We start from the raw sequence: 22,792 nt of genomic DNA, 5'->3' as shown, positions 1-22,792 counted from the left end.
AACACCTTTTTCAGTGCGATTTATTTTGCTTGTTAAACCTTACAGTCGTAGTCCATGGTATATGCATCCTTCAAACATCGCTATACTCGGCAAGGAAGCTCCCCAACACCATTTCCTAAGCGATTTATTTTCTTTATTACATCTTACTGTCCTGGCTAACTCTCACAATATTTTGTTGGTTAAGGAAGTTCCCTAACACCTTTTCCTAAGCGATTTATTTTGCTTAGAACGCCTTACTATCCTATTCTGTGTTATATAAATCCTTCAAACATCACCATACTCTGCATAAATAAGGAAGCTCCCTAACACCTTTTCCTAAGCGATTTATTATGCTTATTAAACCAAACTGCCCTCTTCTGCGTTACATAAATCCTTCCAGCATCACCATAATCTGCATAAATAACATACAAAAGGATATTAACCAGCCACCTCCAAAAATAAATCGCTAAGGAAGAGGTGTTAGGGAGCTTCCATAACCAACGAGAATACGAACTGAAATCCATGAAATTAAATGAGCTTTGGTGAGTCTCCTTGGTTACTATACTCTCTCTCTCTCTCTCTCTCTCTCTCTCTCTCTCTCTCTCTCTCTCCCCCCTCCTCCTCCTCTTCTCTCCTTCCTCACCTCCTCTTCTCTTCTCTCCATACTCTCCTCCTCTTCTCTCCATACTTTCTTCCTCTTCTCTCCATACTCTCCTCCTCTTCTCTTCTCTCCTTACTCTTCTCCTCTTCTCTTCTCTCCTTACTCTTCTCTTCTCTCCTTACTCTTCTCTTCTCTCCTTACTCTTCTCCTCTTCTCTCCTTACCCTCCTCCTCTTCTCTTCTCTCCTTACTCTCCTCCTCTTCTCTTCTCTCCATACTCTCCTCCTCTTCTCTCCATACTCTTCTCCTCTTCTCTCCTTACTTTCTTCCTCTCCTCTTCTCTCCTTACCCTCCTCCTCGTCTCTTCTCTCCATACTCTCCTCCTCTTCTCTTCTCTCCTTACCCTCCTCCTCTTCTCTTCTCTCCATACCCTCCTCCTCTTCTCTCCTTACTTTCTTCCTCTTCTCTTCTCTCCTTACCCTCCTCCTCTTCTCTTCTTACTCTTCTCCTCTTCTCTCCATACTCTCCTCCTCCTCTCTCCATACCTACCTCTTCTCACCTACCTCTCCCCTTCCTATTTCCGTGTTTCCTCCAGTCTATTTCCCCGCTACCCCTGCAGTGCTTATAGTCAAATTATGGTTTCTTGCTGATTCTTCATTATTTTCTCCTTCAGCCTGCAGTCCACTGGGTTCACTCACAGATACTCACAGAAGACTCCTGGAAGAGGCAATTGAGCTTGTGACTTCATCTCTGGATCATTAAAATTGGGCTTCGAGGTTAATTTTTTTTTTTTATGTGAGGAAGAAGGAACCCAAGGCCTTGAGCCCGCAAAACTGTTCCTTCCAAGAGAAAAACAAAATACAAGAGAGAGCCAAATTCAAGATCCGATCATTTCGAGATGCCTGGACACACTGCGTTTGAAAGACTGGAGGTCATAGGAAGCAGGAAATACAGACAGAGGGAGACAGTTCCAGAGGTCGTGTTCGTCGAGATATTTATTTTCTATTGGTGATGTCTCCAGTTCCACCTTCGTCTAAAATTTGAGTCTATACCGTGATCAGCCCGTCCACATATCCGTCCTGTCTTACTATAGTCGCGGCGGGTAACTCTGAGCTTGTTATTATCGTGCTCTGGCAACCTACCATTCAAAAGTGCGTCTGATTTCGTGTATAATATGAGACGTAGGTGATTCGTGTATAGTAATATTCGTGTATAATATATTCGTCTATGATTTGTATCCACCCATCCATCACCGTGATTAGCAGAAACACCGACGAGCGCCCATTCACAGATCCGCACTGTCTGTGACTAATTAATTCATTCCCTTTGAGGTGTTCCGTAATCTTTTATCAAGGACTCCATCAACCTGCCAAAGGTCTGTAGGTAGTACTGTTCTTCCTCTCTTCTTCCTCATTATTCTGTCTTTCAAATATCCCTCTAAAGACACTATTATGGGCCTTGATTTTCCCGACTTTGATTCTCTTCGATCCTGCTAGAGTCAGTCTGGACGCTGTCACGTTAAAAAGGGGTGCCAAATCCCTGATCATGCACTTCTCCTCACAACATTCATCCAGCCAGCTCGATCTCTTGTCAGTCCCGTAGCCTCACCGACTTCCATACCTCTCTTCCTCACACACTCATCCACCATATCTCTCCACCTTCTCCTTGGCCTACCTCGCCTCCTACCTCCACCAAATTCGCTCAGATATACCTTTTTCACCACTCTGTTGTTATCCATTCTCTCCACATGACCATACCATCTCAGTACACTCTCTTCGATTCTGGTGTCCACCGACTTCCTCACTCCACATCTTTCACGAATCACATTACTTCGTATCCTATCCACTCTCTGTACTCCACATACATTCCTCAGCAGTCCCATCTCCACTGCTCTCACTGTTGACTTTTCGTTTTCATGCCACACCATAGTCTCCCATGCCTATGTTAAAGTTGGCACTAACACTCCTTCATGTAAGCCTCGTGCAGCTGCAACACTCAAGCCTCTGTTTCTTATCATGGCCTTCATTGCACCAGCAACTTTCCTTCCTTGTGTCACTCTACTTTCCACTTCTTTGGCACATTTTCTTTTTTCTATCACTGTACCCAGGTATTTGAACTCTCTCACCAATTCCAGTCCCTCTCCATTCACTGTAACATTGCACTGGGAGTCACCTTCTCTCTCAATAACCATCCCTTTACTCTTTTCTACATTTATTTTCAAGTCACGACGCTTACAGACATCAGCAAAACTCTGCACTAGCCTACCAAGTTCTTGTCCAGTATTTGCAAGCACTACTGCATAATCAGCTTACAACAAATTTGAGATATTCCATCCATCACCAGTCATTACCAATGCCATCCCTCTCTCCGTTACTCGTGTCTTTACTTCTCTCGTCACCCCATCTATATATATATATATATATTAAACAACCGTGGGGACATCACACAACCTTGTCGCACGCCCACACCTATCGTGAACCATTCACTTAGATGCCCATTTACCCTTCCAGTCACTACCATCATAAAAACTCTTGACGGCACCTAGCAGCTTACCATCTACACCGTACATGCGCAAAACTTTCCACAATCCTTCTCTGTCCACTTTGTCGTATGCTTTTTCCAGATCCATGAATGCCATAAACACCTTATGGTCCTTCTCACAAGCCTTCTTTGCTATCTGTCTCACTGCAAATATTTGATCCACACATCCTCTGCCACTCCTAAAGCCACCCTGTTCACCACTCACTAGGACTTCTGATATCGCTTACTTTCTGTTTCACTTAAATAAATGATAGAGGAAGAGAATGCTCTGGTTTTGTATTTTTTTCATTGCACTTTGTATCTATCATCATATTCTACTGTTAATCTGTTGCAATGAGTTATTCAAGTTGGTGATACTGAAATTTTAGGCCAGGCTATGGTAAAATGGAATAGTAACCAAGAAGACTCATTCATACTTCATAATTAAGACTCATTGAATTTCATGTAACCATCACTTTAAATTCAAGGTTTAGGAGTGTGTCATTTCCTTCAGATAAACTAATGTGCAATGTCATGTCGTCGTTTAAATATGCCGCCTTTTTGACGAGCATCATTTGTCCATGAAAGATCCCATTTTTCGTATTTCCACCATATTTCTACAGTTTTAGTTCATGAGAAGCCTTGTTATATAGTTTTGTGCCTTTTTGACAGCTCACTTTTGTGTTTATTTGATGATATATATAAAAATTTGCTTCTTGTTTACAAATCTGGGAGAATAGCCAGTTAAGCACATTTGAGGTATTTTGCATCTTTGTAGCACTAAATGGTGATGGGGAAATTTTATAGTTTTAGATTATTCTGTAGATTTAACATATATTGAAGGTAATTTGTAGAGGTTGTACCATCTTTAGGCGTTATTCTTGAGCTTTAAGTTTGTGTCAGATGGCGTTTTATTTATTTAGCAGTTTTAGCAAGGTTGGCTACATCTAGAAACTCAGATTGGCAACTAACATCAAGGCGAGATCATGGCGGTGAGATTAGCGAACCAATTTTCTCAATTATTAATCAAAGTAAGTGTATTTTCTCGTGACTGTATGTTATATGGAAAGTGTGTATTGTATTGAAATGGTATACTGTGTTATTTTAAATCATCCTGCCGTGGAAAGCAGAAATTTAGCCGCATCCCCACGCCAGGCAGCTCAGCATCCTATTTCCTCTCAGTGGTGTGTGTAGAGGTGATGTATTTTATGGAAATCGTGTATTATATGGAGTTTGGGTATGTGTGATTGTGTATTATATGGAGACGAGGTATTTTTGAAGTAGTTTGGGTATGTGTGATTGTGTATTATATGGAGTTTGGGTATGTGTGATTGTGTATTATATGGAGACGAGGTATTTTTGAAGTAGTTTGGGTATGTGTGATTGTGTATTATATGGAGTTTGGGTATGTGTGATTGTGTATTATATGGAGTTTGGGTATGTGTGATTGTGTATTATATGGAGACGAGGTATTTTTGAAGTAGTTTGGGTATGTGTGATTGTGTATTATATGGAGACGAGGTATTTTTGAAGTAGTTTGGGTATGTGTGATTGTGTATTATATGGAGACGAGGTATTTTTGAAGTAGTTTGGGTATGTGTGATTGTGTATGATATGGAGACGAGATATTTTTGAAGTAGTTTGGGTATGTGTGATTGTGTATTATATGGAGATGAGGTATTTTTGAAGTATTGAGTCACTGCAGGTTAGTATATAAGTTTTGTTGGAAATTATTGTGAATTAGGAGAGATTTGTTTGATCAGTTAAAAAAAAGTGAGAATAATCGTGACTCCAAAACACCAAATTTATTATCAATCTATCTGTCTATCTATCTATTGCCAGACACCTTAATCCCTTAAGGGGTGGCCACAAACAAATCACCTCCATGTCATCCTGACCCCTGCCATTTCACTGCCCTGCTCCCAGCTCACACCCCTCTCTCTCATATACCTATTCAAAAAATATATATATATAGAAGCACATAATTTTTTGTATTTTTCCACTTTTCTGTGTGTTTTTGGACAATCTGGCATAGTATCACCTTGTAAAGAAATTTTGGTTTAAATTTAGAATGCATTGGTGTGTGGCTGTAGATAGAGGTAGATCAGAAATTTGTGGAAAATTATAGTTCCAATGTGACCGTACCTAATCTGCAGTAGACCTAATAGTTTTTTTTTTTTTTTTTTTTCCTGTCACAACCCTCTTTGAAGTACAGGTATACCCCGGTTTAACGATCTGTCTGTCTATCTATCTATTGCCGGACGCCATAATCCCGTAAGGGGTGGCCATTTGACTCTGAGTTATTTTGTTTTACAGGGAGGGGCACTAACCCTCCACCAACCCACTTGTTGACACAGGGAGTGGTTAAATAAGAACCCATCGTTAGGCGGGGTATTGTATCTTGGGGTAGATTTAACATGTAAAGTACAGGGATGTGTTTATGACCCAAATGAACCCCAAAAGTTTCCAGCTAACCTCAACCCCCAGATGGCTTTAAAAGAAACTAAACTAAGCCTAAACTCACTTAAACCCGAAAATCTATCTATCTATCTATTGCCTGATGTCCTAATCCCGCGAAGGGTGGCCGCAGACAAAACGCCTCCAAGTCGCTCTGTCACCCACCATTTGACTACCCTCCCCCCAACTCACCCCCCCCCTCCCTCATATACCGTACCTCTCAACTCCATCCCTCCACCTCATCCTCCCTCTCCCTCCCTCCACTTCATCCTCGGTCTCTAATCTTCTCAACCACATCCACATCCACCCCCACAACGTTCCTTCACATCTTCATTCGTCAAACCCAAAAATAAAATATGAAAATCATCAAATATAAGTCTGTACCCTAAAATGACAATGTTCACCCCACCTATGACTAAAACACATTAATATAAGTCTAAAAACAGTTTATAAATCAACCTAAACACACAATTTTAGTCTAAAATATCATCAAAATCCACTTTAAAAAAACAAAACCCATCATTGTACCAGGGTTTGGCCATCGTTCAGCAGAGTATGGTGGTATTTGTATCGTATATCGAGGTATTTATTCCTACCCCCATTGTTATGCCAGGGTATCGCATTTAGGGGTATCGTATATTGAGGTATACCATTTCTACCCCCATTGTTATGCTCTGTATCGTCTAGGGGTATCGTATATCGAGGTATTTATTCCTACCCCCATCATTATGCCAGGGTATCGTCTAGGGGTGTTGTATATCGAGGTATTTATTCCTACCCCCATCATTATGCCAGGGTATCGTCTAGGGGTATCGTATATCGAGGTATTTATTCCTACCCCCATCATTATGCCAGGGTATCGTCTAGGGGTGTTGTATATCGAGGTATTTATTCCTACCCCCATCATTATGCCAGGGTATCGTCTAGGGGTGTTGTATATCGAGGTATTTATTCCTACCCCCATCATTATGCCAGGGTATCGCATCTAGGGGTGTTGTATATCGAGGTATACCATTCCTACCCCCATTGTTGTGCTGGGGTATTGCATTTAGGAGTATCGTATCTGGGGACCTGCCTGTACCGTGCTGTAATTGAAATTCAGGTGCCTTCACACTTGTACTACGATTGGTTGAAGCTCTACCATCACAGCTGCCATTAATTGAAACTCATAGCATTATTCATTTGCAGTAGAAAAAAGAAAAAGTCTCACTGATTTAATCTCATTTGTGTATAATAAAATTGCCTCCATGTCCAGGAAACCATTTGGCTTGTTACTCAGTGTAGAGTCACCCACAGGCAGAAGGAAGAGGAAAGAATGAAGGAAAGAAAGACAAAAGAGGGAGTGTAAAGTCACCCACAGGCAGAAGGAAGAGGAAAGAATGAAGGAAAGAAAGACAAAAGAGGGAGTGTAAAGTCACCCACAGGCAGAAGGAAGAGGAAAGAATGAAGGAAAGAAAGACAAAAGAGGGAGTGTAAAGTCACCCGTAGGCAGAAGGAAGAGGAAAGAATGAAGGAAAGAAAGACAGAAGAGGGAGTGTAAAGTCACCCGTAGGCAGAAGGAAGAGGAAAGAATGAAGGAAAGAAAGACAGAAGAGGAAGGAAGGAATGGATGGAGGAGAGGAAAGGGCAGACACCTGAGAGCAGCACCACATCGAGTGAGTGGATGATGAGCGCCCCCACCTACCACAAATAATAATAATAATAATAATAATAATAATGATAATAATAATATTTCTTCTTCCAACAGACTCCATCCATCTCCGTGCCAGCATGTGCCGTTGGAGCAGCCCGTTACTGCCACGTGTACAACGACCCGAACTACCAATTCCATAACAATAAGTGGAACTCGAGGTCAAAACACTGGAACCCTAAGTTTAAACGAGATAGGAGGTTGAAGGTGCGTGTTTACGATTGTTTGTCGTTTTTGACCTACGGTGCTTATGTTACCTTACCTCACCTTGCCGTAGTGCCAGTCAGGTGACATTGGCGATCGTGGAGTGTCATTCTTCCCTCCCATGTGCCACGCTCACAATGTCTGACACACTACATCTTCCATCAATATCATCCAGGAGACTGATCATATACAGTACTTAAGTCTTTGTCTGCCTCTTGCCGTGGCTCAGTGGGTTAGAGCGCTCCACTCTGACCGAAGGGTTGGAGGATCGAATCCACCCAAGGGTCATTGGTAGACATCAGGAAGGGCATCCGGTCATAAAATGCTACACACTCCAAACCAAAGTCCTCTACCCAGGGGCAACGCCTTAGCCCTTATCCAAAAAAAGAGTTACCTGGTGGAAAACTCACACTTGCCCTTGTACCCTGCACCCTTCCCAGCAGACAGTCACTTGTTACTGATACATTAAGCTGCTTGAAAAAGAAAGAAAAGTAATAAAAAGCAACAAGAGAGATGGGAGTAATAGGAAGAGAGGAGGACAGACACAGAAAACGAATGATAAAGGTGAAGGAAGAAGTAGGCAGCACTACATCAAGTGAGTGGTGCTGCCTATGTCTTCCTTCACCTTTGTCATTCTTTTTCTGTGTCTGCCTTCCTCCCTTCCTTTTTTCTCCCCTTCATCCACTCACTTGATGTAGTGCTGCCTACTTCTTCCTTCACCTTTATCATTCTTTTTCTGTGTCTGTCCTCCTCTCTTCCTGTTTCTCCCATCTTTCCTGTCACTTTTTATTACTCTTCTTTCCTTTTCAGGTGGCTTTACATTGAGTGACAAGCCTAATGGTTTCCTGTAAGCCAGGAAACCATTTACAGCGCTGGGTGGTAACCATATAACCAACCCATACGTGTTCCCTACGTGTCAACAAGTGGGTTGGTGGAGGGTTAGTGCCCCTCCCCGTAAAACAACTAACTCAAAGACAAACGGTCACCCTTTACCCGATTATGGCGTCTGGCTAGGGATGGATAGATAGACATTCTTCATCTTGTTTGTTTGGTTTTAAATTCATTTTTACTCTTGTTGCTCAAGGAATCTTCCAAACACATTTTCCTCGGTGATTTATTTTAGGATACGGTTGGATGTATGTAGAATCTATATTTATCTATCTATTGCCAGATGCCTTAAACCTGTAAGGGGTGGCCACAAACAAATCATCTCCATGTCACCCTGTCCTCTGTCATTTCACTGCCCTCCCCCCGGCTCCCCCTCCCTCTTCTCATATACCTCTCCACTCCATCCCTCCATCTCATCCTTGGCCTCCCTCTCCCCCCCTCCATTTCACTTATACACCCCCCTCTCTCATATACCTCTCCACTCCATCCCTCCATCTCATCCTAGGCCTCCCTCTCCCTTTCCCTCTCTCCATCTCACTCACACACACTCTCCTTGCTAGTCTCTCGCTCTCCAGCCTCTGTACATATCTATATAACGTCACTAATTCAGTTTTTTTATTATTTCTGCAGTTTATCAAAATCGACTTTCCCGACCCCAATGAGGAGATTGACCCGATGAAGATGTCGCAGGAAGAGATGCGGGCAAAGGTGAGATTTGTTTATTATTTTATTATTTAACAGACGGTTGTGATGGTGTGGCACGAAAATGAAACGTCAAGAGTGAGAGCAGTGGAGATGGGACTGCTGAGGAATGTATGTGGAGTACAGGGGGTGGATAGGATACGAAATAATGTGATCCGTGAAAGATGTGGAGTGAGGAAGTGGAGATGGGACTGCTGAGGAATGTATGTGGAGTACAGAGGGTGGATAGGATACGAAATAATGTGATCCGTGAAAGATGTGGAGTGAGGAAGTCTGTGGACACCAGAATCGAAAAGAGTGTACACCTCAGTGTATTTCTCTAAATGCATTCCATCACATCCTCATCCACATCCACACCATATACCTTTCCATTCCATCCCTCCATCTCATCTTTGGTGTCCCCCTTCCTCTACCCACTTCCACTTCACTCACATACACACTCCTCGTCAGTCTCTCACTCTCCACCCTCTTTACATGGCCAAACCACCTCAGTGTATTTCCCCTAATGCTTCCTATCACATCCACATCCACACCACATGCACACATCCTCATTTGTCAGTCTGTCTCCATATAACTCCACATACACTCTCCTTGTTAGTCTCTTTCCATCCTCTCTGCATGGCCAAACCACCTCAGTGTATTTCCCCTAATGCTTCCTATCACGTCCACATCCACACCACATCCACACTTCCTCATCTGTCTCCCTGTATCTCCACATACACTCTCCTTGTTAGTCTCTTTCCATCCTCTCCACATGGCCAAACCACCTCAGTGTGTGTCTCAGTGCTATCACATCCACAATTTCAACTTCACATGAAATACTAGCAATATATTCTATTTTTTTTTCGTTCTTTCTCCCTGACAGATGAAAGAGAAAGGCATACAGCCGGTTCGACCCTGGCAGGAGAAACCCATGTATGTATCGTCAACAGCTGGCACGGTGGAGCCTTACGTGCCACCTGAGGGAGATGGCAAGGTGTCCATTACCTCTCGTGCTGTGAGTATACCAGGGATTTCCTGTTTGTGCGGGGTAGTAAGATTGATATAATTGTTTTCTACCTATCTCTAGCCCGACACCCTAATCCCGCAAAGGGTGGCTGCAGACAAAACGCCTCCAAGTCACACTGTCACCCACCATTTTACTGCCCTCCCCCCAACTCACTCCCTCCTCCCTCATATACCTCTCAGCTCCATCCCTCCACCTTATCCTTGGTCTCCCCACCCTCTCCCTCCCCCCAACTCACTCCCCCCTCCCTCATATACCTCTCAACTCCATCCCTCCACCTTATCCTCGGTCTACCCCTCCCTCTCCCTCCCTTCACTTCACCTATATACACCCTCTTAGTCAGTCTTTCATTCTCCATTCTCTCCACATGTCCAAACCACCTCAGTGTATTTCTCCTAATTTGTTAGTGACTGGCAGTATGGATTTCACAGTACAGTACAATAAAGATGCATTTTATGTGCACTTGTCCTGTTTATTTTAAAAAGCATGACTGAATATAATGGGCATGGTTGTAAGAAGATGGGGTTAATATGTAGTTGATGACTTGCCCACACTCATGTGGATGTGCGTGAGATGCATTTACTCGTGGGAGTCTGTGGAAGTCACCAGGTACATATTTACCCTAACTTAGTACAGCCATACCCGATCAAAACTCATTTGTTATTAAACTTTTTTATAGAGTTGGTCTGTTGCTATTTGTGACATTTTATGCTGCTTTCAGTTCCCAGATATGGTTTATTTGGTACAGTATGTGCACACTGGCTCACAGGGGGGTGATTTGTGGCTGTAGAGGCATTTATGGGAAGGTGCACCAATCATTCACGGAAATTCCACATTCGCAGGGGTATGTGTCCCCTAACCCCTGCAGTGTGGAGGGCCTGGCGTACTGCAGCATCAGCATACAACAAATCTGAGATATTCAGTAATAATGATAATAATAATAGTAATAATAATCCATCCATCATCCAATCCTACATTGCCCCAAGAGGAGTGTAGGAGCCCGGGGCTAGGCAGTTGGTCTCGACATTTAAGATGAGAGTGACCAGCCTCACTCATCCCTGAGTGGCATTACATGAGCAATCAACCCCAACCATCCCTTGGATATAAACCTTCACCGGCTCAATCCGATTGGAGCGCAATAATTACCCACTAACCCACCAGGTGCCAAAATTTGGCTATATGGTTACCACCCAGCATAGTAAATGGTTTCCTGGTGTACAGGAAACAATTTGGCTTGTCACTCAGTGTAGAGTCACCCACAGGCAGAAGGAAAAGGAAAAAATGAAGGAAAGAAAGACAGAAGAGGGAGTGTAGAGTCACCTGTAGGCAGAAGGAAGAGGAAAGAATGAAGGAAAGAAAGACAGAAGAGGGAGTGTAAAGTCACCCATAGGCAGAAGGAAAAGGAAAGAATGAAGGAAAGAAAGACAGAAGAGGGAGAGTAAAGTCACCTGTAGGCAGAAGGAAGAGGAAAGAATGAAGGAAAGAAAGACAGAAGAGGGAGTGTAAAGTCACCCACAGGCAGAAGGAAGAGGAAAGAATGAAGGAAAGAAAGACAGAAGAGGGAGTGTAAAGTCACCCGTAGGCAGAAGGACAAGGAAAGAATGAAGGAAAGAAAGACAGAAGAGGGAGTGTAAAGTCACCCATAGGCAGAAGGAAGAGGAAAGAATGAAGGAAAGAAAGACAGAAGAGGGAGTGTAAAGTCACCCATAGGCAGAAGGAAAAGGAAAGAATGAAGGAAAGAAAGACAGAAGAGGGAGTGTAAAGTCACCCACAGGCAGAAGGACAAGGAAAGAAAGACAGAAGAGGGAGTGTAAAGTCACCCACAGGCAGAAGGACAAGGAAAGAATGAAGGAAAGAAAGACAGAAGAGGATGGAAGGAAAGTAGGATGGAAGAGAGGAAAGGGTAATAACATCAATAATAATAATAAATGCATCTTGCAGGGAGCCAAGCAGAAATTTGAGAGGATGGAGAAGAAGGGCAAGTCAATGATGGCCATAAGGAAGATACGGCAGTTTGAAGAGAATTTCGACCCACACGAGTTTGCTGAAGAGGCGCAACAAATTTATATAGACACCCACGAGGCCCTGGCAAAGTAAGGATGACTTTATTATGTTACTTTATTTTAGTTTACTCCTCTCTTCTCTTCTCTCCTCTCCTTTCCTCTCCTCTTCTCTTCTTTTCTGTCCTCTTCTCTCCTCTCTTCTCTTCTCTTCTCTCCTCTCCTCTCCTCTTCTCTTCCCTTTTTGTCTCTCCTCCCTTCTCCTCTCCTCTCCGCTGCTTTACTAAACGTTGCTTTATGTTACCTTATTTTTGACCCACATTATTTAGTAGAACTGGCTCAACAAGTTTATATAGTGTACGATGGGGCAATTCAACTAACTTTTTGCTATATTTTGTTGTACTAAGGTTTGTAGCGCAGCATTTAGGGTGGTGGCGACCATCATCCACTCACTTGATGTAGTGCTGCCTGCTTCTTCCTTAGCCTTTATCATTCTTTTTCTGTGCCTGCCCTCCTCTCTTCCTATTTCTCACCATCATCCACTCACTTGATGTAGTGCTGCCTACTTCTTCCTTAGCCTTTATCATTCTTTTTCTGTGCCTGTCTTCCTCTCTTCCTATTTCTCCCATCTTTCCTGTCACTTTTTATTACTCTTCTTTCCTTTTCAGGTGGCTTTACATTGAGTGACAAGCCTAATGGTTTCCTGTACCCCAGGAAACCATTTACAACGCTGGGTGGTAACCATATAACCAAACCATACGTGTTCCCTACATGTCAACAAGTGGGTTGGTGGAGGGTTAGTGCCCCTCCCCGTAAAACAACTAACTCAAAGACAAACGGCCACCCCGTACGGGATTATGGCGTCTGGCAATAGATAGCTAGATAGATACAAAAAGCTTTACTGTTTGGGTAATGAAACACAAATAATCCAGTTTCTTATGTGAAAATATGAACATAGAAAAACACAGAAAAGACATATTTGAAAAATAAGAATACTATTTATCAACACCTGCTGTGGGGCAGTTGGACTCAGCGGGCTATTCTTGTGAAGCATCAAATTTTTCATTTGAATCGCTCTGACCTTTGATGCCTTCCTGCTCAGTGTTGTCATTTAGCTGTGCCTTCAGGAGACCTGCCTCTCTGCTTCCCCTGCTTCAGTTTGAATTGAACCAGCCAGAAGAGTTCGGTTACATATGTCGATTGGTCCTCCTTCGGTCCATGACTGCTGCAAGCGTTCAGTCTTGTAAACGACATATGGACTAAGGTGCTTTCCACTGGCCGTGATGGAGAACATGATGGATGTTTGATGTCTTCGTTGTATTCATGATACGCTCCGCCTGTTTTAAACCACGTTGGAATATCTGGAGCTTTACCTTAGGATCATCCGTGATGTTGGTTTTGTCATAGTTAATGATATTCTTGCGTTGGTTTTGTCATAGTTAATGATATTCCTGCGTTGGTTTTGTCATAGTTAATGATATTTGCAGGAGGTACTCCCCTAAGACTCTCTCCTAGCTTTTTAATGTACCGTAGGCCATTATGACCTCTTCAGAGACAGTAGCTCACTTCCTCGAAATATTTTGGCATATCCTGGAGGACAGGAGGACTTTATGTCTCTTCAGGAAGCCATGTACCCAGTCTGTACTTCGTGTGTGTGTGTCTGTCTGTCCCTCCGTCTGTCCAACTCTAGGCTGGATGAATATTGTGAGGAGAAGTGCATGATCAGGCATTTGGCACCCCGTTTTAACGTGGCAGCGTCCGGATTGACTCTTATCGGATACATTTATGTGAAGCTACAGAATGTGGTGGAATTTTTTTAGCCTGTCTGATGGAGCCAGGAATTCGGGGGCTTGAATGATGAGTGAATGGAAGTGTGGCCCATTGAATTAGGCCAACTTGGGCTGTCCGGACATTGCTACTCCTCACCTTGCCCTAGGGTGGGAAAGGAGGTCCAGATGATGATGATGATGATGTTCAGTATAAAACATCAGTAACTATCTGCTATTATTATTATTATTAGGTTGGATAGGGACAGACTGCACCAGCTGGTAACAGAGCGTGCGTACCCACTAGTGACGCACGAGGTGAGGCACAAGACGCTGCGTTGGAAGTTCATCAAGTCGTTGGAGCCGCCACAGGTGGTTCACGCTCGTTGTACAGACATCATCACCAAGGATAACATCTTTGCCCAAGTGACTGTACGATTCCACACCCAGCAGGTTGGTTTTGTTCATTTTATCTTGAGTGTGAGAGACTGATGAGGAGAGTGTATGTGAGTGAGGTGGGGAGGGAGCCCAAGGATGGGATGGAGGGATGGAGTGGAGAGGTATATGAGAGGAACTGGGTTTGTGATAGAAAGTGTTAGGGGAAATTTATTGAGGTGGTTTGGCCATGTGCAGAGGATGGAGAGTGAGAGACTAATGAGGAGAGTGTATGTGAGTGAGGTGGAGGAGGGGAGAGGGAGGAGTAGGCCAAGGATGAGATGGAGGGACAGAGTGGAGAGGTATATGAGAGAGGGGTGTAAGCTGGGAGCAGGGCAGTGAAATGGCGGGGGACAGGGCGACATGGAGGCGATTTGTCTGTGGCCACCCCTTATGGGATTAAGGCGTCTGGCAGTAGATAGACAGATAGAATGTCAAGGGTTGGATTGTGAGAGGCAGACCAAAAAAAGACCTGGGACAAAGGCATAGGGCATGACCTAATGGATAAGGGGCTGAATAAGGAGGCTGCCAGAGATTGAGCAGCATGGAGAGCCGCTATTACCCAAGGTGAATTTGGCCGACCCACGGAGTTATGTTAGAGCTTTTATAAACAAAATAAACGATACAGTAATGAGATTAGTAAAGTAGCGAGTTTTAGTTAAGCTGAAATTGCTAATAGTTAAGTCTTGATGTATGCTAAAGTTATGAATATTAAGTACGGTATATGAGAGAGAGACTGACAAGGAGAGTGTATGTGAGTGAGGTGGAAGGGGGGAGAGGGAGGGCAAGGATGTGATGGAGGGATGGAATGGAGAGGTATTTGAGAGAGGGGGGGGTGAGCTGGGAGCAGGGCAGTGAAATGGTGGGGGGACAGGGTGACATGGAGGTGGTTTGTTTGTGGCCACCCTTTACGGGATTACGGCGTCTGGCAATAGATAGATAGATAGAAGTATATGAGAGAGGGCTGTGAGTTGTGAGGAGGGCTGTGTAATGACAGGTGACAGAGTGACATGGAGGTGATTTGTTTGTGGCCACCCCTTACGGAATTAAGGCATCTAACTGTAGATAGGTAGATAGATAAATGGATAGTGGACACCAGTAATCTAGTGTATGGATTATTTTTAATATTTTTTTTTATTCATTTGTTATTCCTTCCTCTGTTCTGTTATGTTAAAAAAAAATATATTCATTCTTTTTGTCTTTACCAACAGACACTGGCAGTTTATAGATAGATAGACAAATAGATAGATATTAATATTTTTTTTAGTCTATACCAACAGACACTGGCAGTTTATAGATAGATAGACAGATAGATAGATATTAATATTTTTTTGTCTATACCAACAGACACTGGCAGTTTATAGATAGATAACTAGATAGATATTATTTTTTTCTTTACCAACAGACACTGGCAGTTTATAGATAGATAGATAGATAGATATTAATATTCTTTTCATCTTTACCGTCAGACACTGGCTGTTTATGACCGGTTTGGGAGGCTGCAGTATGGTTCGGAGGTTGTGGCGCGTGACGTCCTTGAGTATGTGGTGTTTGAGAAGCACATTGCACACACGTACGGCTCCTGGCGCGTACACGACAAGATCATCCCGGACTGGTTACCCCCAAGACAGCCTATATTGCGGACGTATAGGGTTGCCACTGAGGAGGAGGAGGAGGAGGGAGCGGAGAAAGAGAGTACGGAAGTTGTCCCTCAGTCAGAGACACAAGCACCTGCTGTGGCTACGGCTTAGGGAGTGAAAGGTAAATATATCCATCATCATCGTCGTCGTCGTCATAGCTGTTTTTTGTAATTACTGTACTTGTATTTATTTATTCATTCATGGCACCTGGTGGTTTAGTGGGTAATTAAGGCACTCCAGTCGGATTGAGCCGGTGCAGGTTTATATCCAAGGGGTGGTTGGGGTTTATTGCTCATGTAATGCCACTCAGGGATGAGTGAGGCTGGTCACTCTCATCTTAAATGTCAGGACCAACTTGCCTAGCCCCGGCCTCCTACGCTCCTCATGGGGCAACACGGGATTGGATGATGATAGTGATGATGGTCAAGTAACATTATTGTAGTCTTAGAGAGAGAGACATAACCATTTTCTTTCTGTCTTTCTTCTAGCCTTCTGTGTCGATGTGAACTCAGTGGACCGCAGGACTGATCAGATGGTGTAAGAGAGAGAGAGATAACCACTGTCTTTCTTTCTCTCTCAACCAGCCTTCTGTGTTGCTGTGATCCCAGTGGACTGCAGGACTGATTTGGGAAGGTGTGTGCTGCCATCTCATATGAGGGAGGAATGAGCTTAGAAAATACATTGTCTTAGTATGTGTATTAAATCATCATCATCGTCGTTATTATCTTCATCATCATCATCATCGTCGTTATTATCTTCATCATCACTGTCATTGTCGTTATTATTATGTCTGTCGTCATCATCATCATCATCATCATCATAATTCTCTTTGTCATCGTCATTATATTCATCATCGTCAACATCATCATCATCATCATCATCTCTTTTTTCCACTTAAAGATAGGATTTAGAATGATGATGGAGAATTATGATGATGATGATGATGATGATGATGCTGAGGGTAAGGATAGTGATGATGCTGATGATAATGATAGTGATGATGATGATGATGATAATGATAATAATAATGATGCTAGAGCAATTTAAGTTTGTTAAATAATGTGTATAGTATCTGTAGAGATTGGAGATAATAAAACTCTATACCTATGTACTCCTTTCGACTTAGATACATGCCCTGTGGTGGTGTAGTGGTTTTAACGCCCCAGTTCGAGGAGAGCCTGGCCGTGTGTGTGGGCTGTATCCCTAAGATGCAGCTGCGGGTTTGTTAATCATGAAAATACCACCAGGGGGAGGGGTAGGCCAGTCACCTGCTCTTATATTGTTTAGACTGCAGTAGTTTTGATGTGGAGTTTTGTAGTGTATATTATTTTATGTAGGTGAAGTGGAGGGATTTGGAGGGAGGGGGGAGGCTGAGGATGAGGTGGAGGGATGGAGTGGAGAGGTATATGAGAGAGGGGGGTGTGAGCTGGGAGCAGGGCAGTGAAATGGTGGGGGACAGGGTGACATGGAGGCAATTTGTTTGTGGCCACCCCTTATGGGATTAAGGCATCTGGAATAGATAGATAGATGGATAGATAGAAAAGTCTAAATTAGTTGGCAGTATAATAAAATATTAGGGAAGAGAAATGGCAACGCAATACTGGATACCATTGACCCCTGGGAAATACTACCATGGATGAAGAATAGTTTAAAATATGGTTAAAAATATGGTAGCTGTCCACACATGTGAGAGAATGGAGATTGAAAGACTGACTAAGAGGGTGTATGTAGGTGAAGTGGAGGGAGGGAGAGATGATGAGAGAATGGAGAATGAAAGACTGACTAAGAGGGTGTATGTAGGTGAAGTGGAGGGAGGGGGAGATGATGAGAGAATGGAGAATGAAAAACTGACTAAGAGGGTGTATGTAGGTGAAGTGGAGGGAGGGGGAGAGGATGAGAGAATGGAGAATGAAAGACTGACTAAGAGGGTGTATGTAGGTGAAGTGGAGGGAGGGAGAGATGATGAGAGAATGAAAGACTGACTAAGAGGGTGTATGTAGGTGAAGTGGAGGGAGGGAGAGATGATGAGAGAATGGAGAATGAAAGACTGACCAAGAGGGTGTATGTAGGTGAAGTGGAGGGAGGGGGAGATGAGGATGAGGTGGAGGGATTGAGTTGAGAGGTATATAAGGGAGGGAGGAGTGAGTTGAGGGGAGGGCAGTCAAATGATAGGTGACAGTGACTTGGAGGCATTTTTTCTACAGCCAGGGGTGGTTGGGGTTTATTGCTCACATAATGCCACTCAGGGATGTGTGAGGCTGGTCACTCAAATGTCAGGACAAACTTGCCTAGCCCTGGGCTCCTATGCATCTCATGGGGCAAAACAGGATTAGATGACTGACTGTTTGTATGTAAACTATGTAATGTATGCATGTAAAGTGTATGCATGTATGTATAAATGAAATTTATGCACAAAGTATGTATGTAATGGCTGTAAAGTGTATATGTTTATGTATGCGAACAAGTATTGGGAAGGAATTACCTAGGTTTCATCTGTACACTATTCAGTCCCATGAAAACATTATCTGTATCTTCAGTCTTATTTGGGGATGCCTTGAGAGTAAACATGGCATTGATTGATTTAAGATATCCTGAAAGTGTCCTGATGCAGACTTATTTACACTACACAGTTTGGTTCCTGATTAGTATGAGTGTGGTGTGTGTGGCAGTCTGCTGTGGCCAGTGTGTATACAAGGCAAGCAAGGTTAGTATTGTGTACTTGAGTTATTTTGATTTTATATAGTGATGAGTCAGTATTATACGAAAATGTGTAGGAGTAATACTTTGTTAGTACTAGCCCCAGATTCATCCAAAATGTGAACGTGCCTCCTCCTCTTGTGGGACAGTAGTTTAATTTTATATTGCTCTCGTAATGCCACTCAGGGATGAGTGAGGATGGTCACCCATCTTAAATGTCAGGACCAACCTGCCTTGCCCTGGGCTTCTACACTCATGGGGGAGGTATAGGCTTGAATGATGGTTGGATGGATGGTCTAGGCAGCTGAGTTACCTGTATTATCAAAGGGCCACCACAGGAAGGCCTTTTGTCCAGCACTACCCCTATCTCAATCTCTTCCGCCATGTATTAAACTCTACTTTTCTTCATACATTCCTCTGCCTATCCATCTCAATACTTAAGTCAAATTACATGCCATTCTAGCCTGTTTTAGTGTTGCAGATATTGTTATGCAGACTTGATACTTAACCATAGCAAAACAAAATGTATGAAATTTGCTAGTTAATTTAGACAATAGACTGTCAGTGTTATGTATTTATGGACTAATTTGTAGATTTCTTTTTATTGCCTATATTTGTAAAGTTGCCAGTAGCATTAACTTTAGGTTTTTTAAACAGGCCTACTTAAACTAGATCATGGTGGTTTGATTTTGGGGTTTAACAGTTTCTATGCCACTAGATAGGTTAGGCTATTGTACTGTTATTTTACCAATTCATTTCATGTATCCTATACCTAGTTCAAGAGGTCTGTATTTGTACTCAAGGTAATTAACTACAGACCATCTGCATTCTTTTTCTTAATAGGATTCCAAAATCGACAGACATTCAGAGCTGCAGTGCTGGGTTAAAAAATGAAATACTCTCCCCAGTCTTATTTGATGTTTTATGATTTTTTTTCCCAGTTCCCTCATACAGTATTAGAACCGTTTTCCAAATTGTCTTTTGACATTCAAAGTTATAATTAATGACTACTTCAAGAGATGCGATGTAACAAACTAAAGGATGTGCTACCCAAGAAACACATGGAATTCATTTTAGTGCCATTTATTTCAAGGAAGAGATATACCCTTACAAGGATGTTAAGTTTATTGGTAATGTTAATGTTATGCTGTGTGAGGCCGACTCCTCGTCCTAAAAACACTAGCTACTGAGCGGGGTCCTCTTTCCGGACTGGAAGTAATGCACTAACAAAGGAACAGGACATAAAAACTAGGCATTCCACTTTTAACACATCTATTACCTTAATTCTAACACCTTGACAATATTACATAGAATGATATTATGGACAGAGGATACAGATATACAAAGTTACGTTAGTACAACACGGGATGTTCACACACACTAATTATACTTTACAATGGGTTAAGGGTCCATAAGTGAATGAGACTAACTTGCATTAAAGTCCAAAAGGTCTTAGTGTACTGGGGCAATCGAGATGTCTGGGCTTGATGAGCCAGGGAAGGATTACTACTGTAAAAACAAGGGGAGCAGATCACTATAATTTACTGTTTGGGCTCGGCGTGGCAACTCTCGCCCGCGCGTGCACTGGTAAGGGGGACTCCTCTAGTCGGGGCTGGGGAATAACACTAGTTTCACGGGCCCAGAACTTATAGTTTTTACCAAGGGAAAGTATTTACGGACACTTATAGGTGGAATCCCTCTGGTTCACTTTGTCACTATCACTGTCTCACTGTAGGAAGGGAAAGTCACTAATCTTGCCCGATTTTCTGGGGCGATATCACTGTCACTATAAGGGGACCTCCGGGGGCTCTACCCGGGGCGGGAATCACCGTACCTGCTGGGGGGAGACTCGACCCGGGTCAGATCCACCGAGGCGTTGCAGGGAGACTCTCTTGCCTGGGGTCTCGACCTGTTGTAGGTCCTCACTCTGGTCACGGTGAAGGGAGATCCTCTTGCCTGGGGTCTCTACCTGTTGTAGGCCCTCCTCTGGTCACGGTGCAGGGAGGCCTGTCTATGTTGGCCCTAGGGACTGGGGCCAAACAGGTGAAGCAGACGTGTCTGGCGTCGGAGGGTCTGCGGCAGGGGGAGGTTGGCGTTGGTAGGCTGCTGGGCTCGCCTGGGGGTCCAAATGCTGTAGAGGTCTGCCAGGGGACGCGCCATCAGGTGTGGGCTGCGGCCTCGTCTCCTGCTGGTACCTGGGGAAGAAAAGAATTTCCCGGGGGTGGGAGGTAGGTCCCGACTGGGACCGGGCCTCTGCTCGGGTGACACTTCCGGGGCAACTCTCCCGGGTGGTGTCCAGCTACTCCTGCAGGAGTTGGCCGACTTTAGAGGACGCATGGAGGCCGTGGTCTCTTGTACTCAGGGAGGGTAGCACAGAGGCGACTCTCTCTCGTCTTCAATACAGCCGTGGCACCAGGTTGATCGGTCCTGGGACCCACTTGTGGCTTTATACAAGGGTCTCTTACCCTTGGTGTGGCTAGGGGTGTTGGCCCCGTATAGTCCACTATTGGGCCTCCTGCCCCGTTTGTTATAGAGGGTTCTTCTCCCTCGTTAAAGGACCTCCTGTCCTGGTCGTGGCAGAGGGTATTTCTCCCTCGTGGCTCACGGTGGCAGAGGGTACTAGCCCTTCGTGGCTCACCAGGGTTATTGCGGCAGAGGATGGTACTTCCTCGTGGCTCGCGGTGGCAGCAGGTGTAAACACCTCGTGGCTCACCTAGGGACCTCCTGCCCTGTTGGGGTGAAGCTGTGGTCGTCACCACAAAACTACTAGGGACTGATGTTATATCAGTCCCACCCCACTGCTGTCGATGGTCAACCCGCCGTGTAAGTTGTTGCGGATCTAGGTTCACCTGGCGTTGGGGCAGTTGCGGGAAGAAGGGGCACAGGTCAGTGGTGGTTGGATGACCCTCTTGTCCTGGGTCATTAACCTGTCCGTTATCTCCTCCTCGGGTGGTGGGGTGGTGGTGGCCCGGTGGTGGTGTGGGGGTTGGGGGGGGCGGAAGGTCCGGCTGCGGGCATTTTAGTTAAAGTTCTGGCCACACAAAATTTAAAGTCCATTATACACATGTAAAACATCCATGCAGTCTATTCCAGCATCTCTGCTTCCTCTATTTGTCACTGGCTAATTTGACTATTGTGCCTGTCATTTCTTCCTCTTGGGTGGTGTTATTTTGAAGTCATTCCTCCGTGGTATAATTTCCAGGGTTATCGGTTGCTTCACGAGTTCTTATCAGGTCCATGTGCGTAGTTTAAATAGTGTTGCCTCATCTTTTCTGCTTAAAGTTCTTTGGTTATGGAGTTTGCAATCAGTCTGATTTTCATTGTACTTGCCCACCTTAGATTTGCTTTCCCGAGTAGTGTTATCCATTTCTTAACACGTTTGGATGGATGTGATATGACCCAGTACACTGGTGACGCTGTCATGACTGGCGATTCGATTGTTACTTTTGACCACCAAACAATGCAAAGAATGTTACTATTATGCATGGGGGAGGATGATACTGCCAACCAGGATGACCAGTGTAGTTTTCCTCAAGCCGCTCACACCTGAAAGTAAAATAAGTTTCAGGCAATCCACATTTCCTTAAAGAACTAAATGAACATATAGCTGTGTTTAGGTATCGAGTGTGTGAATTTATCGCCACGAATTTCAACAAAACACGAGGCAAGAGAATTTGACATCTAAATAAAATGTAAAGACACTATTAGCAAATTAACACCAATATAAACCTCAATCAACTAATAAAAAAAAAATAATGTATCCTTATTTTTTTATGAAGAGTGTAAGGCTGGTGTAGCTCCTTTGAACTCAGCGGAGGGACTGACTGCCATTTTCACACCCTCCCACTTCACCTCGGTACCTGCATTCCAGCCAGTTTCCAAGCTTCCAGTTCAAAGCTTCAAATCTTGGCCAGTCATTTCCAGACGTATTCAAAGCTTCAGATCTGAGCAAATGATTTTCAAAGATGCCGAACAAAGCTTCAAATCAAAGTAAATTATTTTCAAAGATGCTATTTTAATATTTTTAGCTTCAGATTAAAGTATATTATTTTCAAAAGTGCAATTATAATACTTTCTCAACCAGAAATTCGTTATCCCGTGGTCGTGGCTTCAAAGGGTTAAGTTCGAGAAATGGTTCAGAATCGGAATGTTCTCGATCATATATTCGTTGGCTCAAGGACGAGGCTTCAAAGGTTTAGGTTCAAGGA

At 43.7% G+C, this 22,792-nt stretch overlaps 1 protein-coding gene across 2 annotated transcripts; it reads left to right on the top strand.

Annotated features, from left to right (window-relative positions):
- Positions 1–4,072: 4,072 nt before the first annotated feature.
- mRpL45 (mitochondrial ribosomal protein L45) lies at positions 4,073–16,918 on the top strand. Of its 2 annotated transcripts, none has more exons than XM_080269093.1 (8): positions 4,073–4,130; positions 7,304–7,453; positions 8,969–9,046; positions 9,906–10,037; positions 11,988–12,139; positions 14,067–14,265; positions 15,717–16,008; positions 16,472–16,918. In XM_080269093.1, exons 1-7 carry the CDS (start codon positions 4,086–4,088, stop codon positions 15,996–15,998), a joined length of 1,038 nt encoding a protein of 345 aa, XP_080125219.1. In that variant the 5' UTR covers positions 4,073–4,085; the 3' UTR covers positions 15,999–16,008; positions 16,472–16,918. The 2 variants fall into 2 exon arrangements, with proteins under 2 accessions (XP_080125219.1, XP_080125218.1); XM_080269092.1 differs by having other exon boundaries at positions 16,376–16,918.
- Positions 16,919–22,792: the final 5,874 nt, after the last annotated feature.

This window comes from Coenobita brevimanus, chromosome 31 (genome assembly GCF_032717465.1).
Source record: "Coenobita brevimanus isolate Jiangsu-jjx chromosome 31, ASM3271746v2, whole genome shotgun sequence".
In the NCBI taxonomy this organism is placed as follows: Eukaryota; Metazoa; Arthropoda; class Malacostraca; order Decapoda; family Coenobitidae; genus Coenobita; species Coenobita brevimanus.
This window is presented reverse-complemented; position numbering and strand designations above follow the sequence as displayed.